General features: G+C 41.5%; 1 protein-coding gene across 1 annotated transcript; it reads right to left on the bottom strand.

The window, feature by feature from the left end:
• LOC104733877 (RING-H2 finger protein ATL77-like) lies at window positions 1,703-2,323 on the bottom strand. Its single transcript, XM_010453408.1, has one exon. It carries the CDS (start codon window positions 2,321-2,323, stop codon window positions 1,703-1,705), a length of 621 nt encoding a protein of 206 aa, XP_010451710.1.

The raw sequence follows: 2,724 nt of genomic DNA, 5'->3' as shown, positions 1-2,724 counted from the left end.
CAGTGGATGCATTGTTCGGGTGTAGGTGGACACTCTGGAAGAGATGCTACTTATCAGAAGGTTAAAGGGTTGTTTTATTGGCGTGGCATGGCATTGGACATACAAACTTACATTCGAAGTTGTGCAGTGTGTCAACAATGCAAATATGACACATCCGCTTATCCGGGGTTGTTGCAGCCTTTACCTGTACCTGAAGCGTTGTGGACTGATCTCTCTATGGATTTCATCGACGGACTTCCTCCTTCTTCAGGTTTCACTGTGATATTTGTGGTGGTTGATCGGTTATCGAAGGCAGCCCATTTTATTGCCTTGGCTCACCCTTACACGGCAATGACTGTGGCACAAGCCTTTATGAACAATGTGTTTAAACTACATGGATGTCCTCGTTCCATTGTAAGTGACCGTGACACTGTCTTCATCAGTACTTTCTGGAATGAGTTGTTCACTTTACAAGGGGTTGACTTGAAGTTCTCAACAGCTTATCATCCTCAAAGCGATGGGCAGACTGAAGTGGTGAATAGGTGTTTGGAGACCTATCTCCGTTGCATGTGCAGTGATAAACCTCACTTGTGGAGTGACTGGCTTCCTTTAGCAGAGTTTTGGTATAATACAAACTTCCACACTGCTACTCAACTCAGTCCGTTCGAAGCTGTTTACGGTCAGGCCCCTCCGATTCATTTGCCTTATCTTCCCGGTGAGAGCAAAGTTGCCGTGGTGGCTAGAAGTCTGCAAGAACGTGAGAGTATGATTCTGGTTCTGAAGTTTCATCTTCTTCGAGCTCAACACCGCATGAAGCAGTTTGCAGACAAGCATCGAACTGATCGGAACTTTGAAATTGGTGATTCTGTCTTTGTCAAGTTGCAACCGTATCGTCAAGGGTCTGTGGTAGTCCGTTCCAATCAGAAGTTGGCTCCCAAGTACTTTGGCCCTTATAAGATTGTTGACCGTTGTGGTAAGGTCGCTTACAAACTACTGCTCCCAGCGGGGTCTCTCATACACCCTGTCTTTCACGTTTCTCAGCTCAAGGCAGTAGTGGGTAATGTGCACACTTCGACTCAACTTCCTTCTATTGTGTCTGATGTGTTGATCAAGGAACCAGTGCTCATTCTGGATCGTAAGATGGTCAAACGTCAGGGGCGCGCTGCTACAAAGGTCCTGGTTCAGTGGTCAAATGAAACACCGGAGGAGGCTACATGGGAGTTCCTTTATGATCTACAGAGGAAGTTTCCATCTTTCGAACCTTGTGGACAAGGTTCTTCGAACGGGGAAGCTTTGATGTAGGATGCGATGGTCACACGTGGAGTATCATGATGCGGTCAAAGATAAGTCAAGATAAGAAGGAACGATTAAGCACGTGTGATTAAGGATGACGAAGTAACGGAGAAATTCTGGTAGATAACGGGAAGGGAATAATTGGTTGACGCTGTTTGTCGGCTGTGTGTTTAGTATTTGAGCATTGTTAGCTCACGTTTTTCATATCACGTTTTATCTGAGTTTGTAATCGTTTTCCTCTAGAACTTTCTAGATCTCGTCCTCACCATTGTTGGAGTATCTCCATCGGAGACTCTTACTGGTGAGAAGATTGAGCTGCGTTTTTATTGAACGTTGTATCAATATTCCGATTACAAGTTCTTAATAAACTCTGTTTCTTACTCTGTTTCGTTTACTCTGTTTTGATATTGTGAATCCTGACTTAACGTTATCAGCGACACAAGGGACACGAGTTTTGACGAACAAGCCACTTGAAAAGACAATCTTTATGAAACATATGCTGACATTCAGGCATCCGGATGATGATTCCCGAAAAATTCTCAAAACAAATCGAACACGTAGAATCCACACTCTGTTCTTCCGACAACCTCTGCAATACTTCAGCGGAAGCACCTCTCGGAACAGAACCAACAGGCGAGAAAATCACACGACTCTCCCAGATGAATTTCAGACCGACGGTAACGAAAACAGGTTCTCTAAGAGAAACATCATTAGCAAACGAGTGACTGATTTGACGAGCTATTTGTTTACCTATATACTCACAACAAGGAACATCTTCCTCCTCAGTGATCGAAGGAAAAGAAACTTGTTCATAACGTAAGAGTTCAGAGAGATGACTTGACGTGAAGCTACGTGGAAACAAGTAGATATGAGAATTTGGTACAAGTGGGTTTTCAGAAGAATTTAAAAGTGTTACAATTCCACTTTCGTCTTCCATTGACTCTTTGATCACTTTTCCTTGATAGATTTTGACTATGTTCTTAGACTCTTCATTCATTGCTAGATTCGAAACCGATGCTGTGACTTTAATTGACAGAATATTGTTTTCCATCGCGCAGAAAGAATAATTCAAACCCTAATTTTTTTGGATCGGATTGAAGAGAAAATAATAATTGATTCCTCCAGAATGAGCGACCTTATATTAGAGAGATAGAAGTAATGATGTTTCCTTTTTTTTTTTTTTTTCCAATCATATATATTTTCCTCTTTTTATTTTTTTTTGCAAAATGTGATATTTTCCTTTTTTGGTCAAACTTCGAAAAATATGTTTGGTACTTGCTCGCGCTTATTCTGGTTTAGTACACCAGGCAGATTTAATGGACAAGAAAATAACAACCGTTGGATGAAAGATAAAGATTAGTATTTACGAGAGTTATTTGGACCTCTCTTTGTTTGTTGTCCTTCACTCTTTTTGGGTTTTGAAGCCCATATTACCAATCTATACTATTAGAA

Source organism: Camelina sativa, chromosome 12, assembly GCF_000633955.1.
Source record: "Camelina sativa cultivar DH55 chromosome 12, Cs, whole genome shotgun sequence".
NCBI lineage: Eukaryota > Viridiplantae > Streptophyta > Magnoliopsida > Brassicales > Brassicaceae > Camelina > Camelina sativa.
Note: the sequence above shows the minus strand (reverse complement) of the source record. Positions and strands in the feature narration are given on the sequence as shown.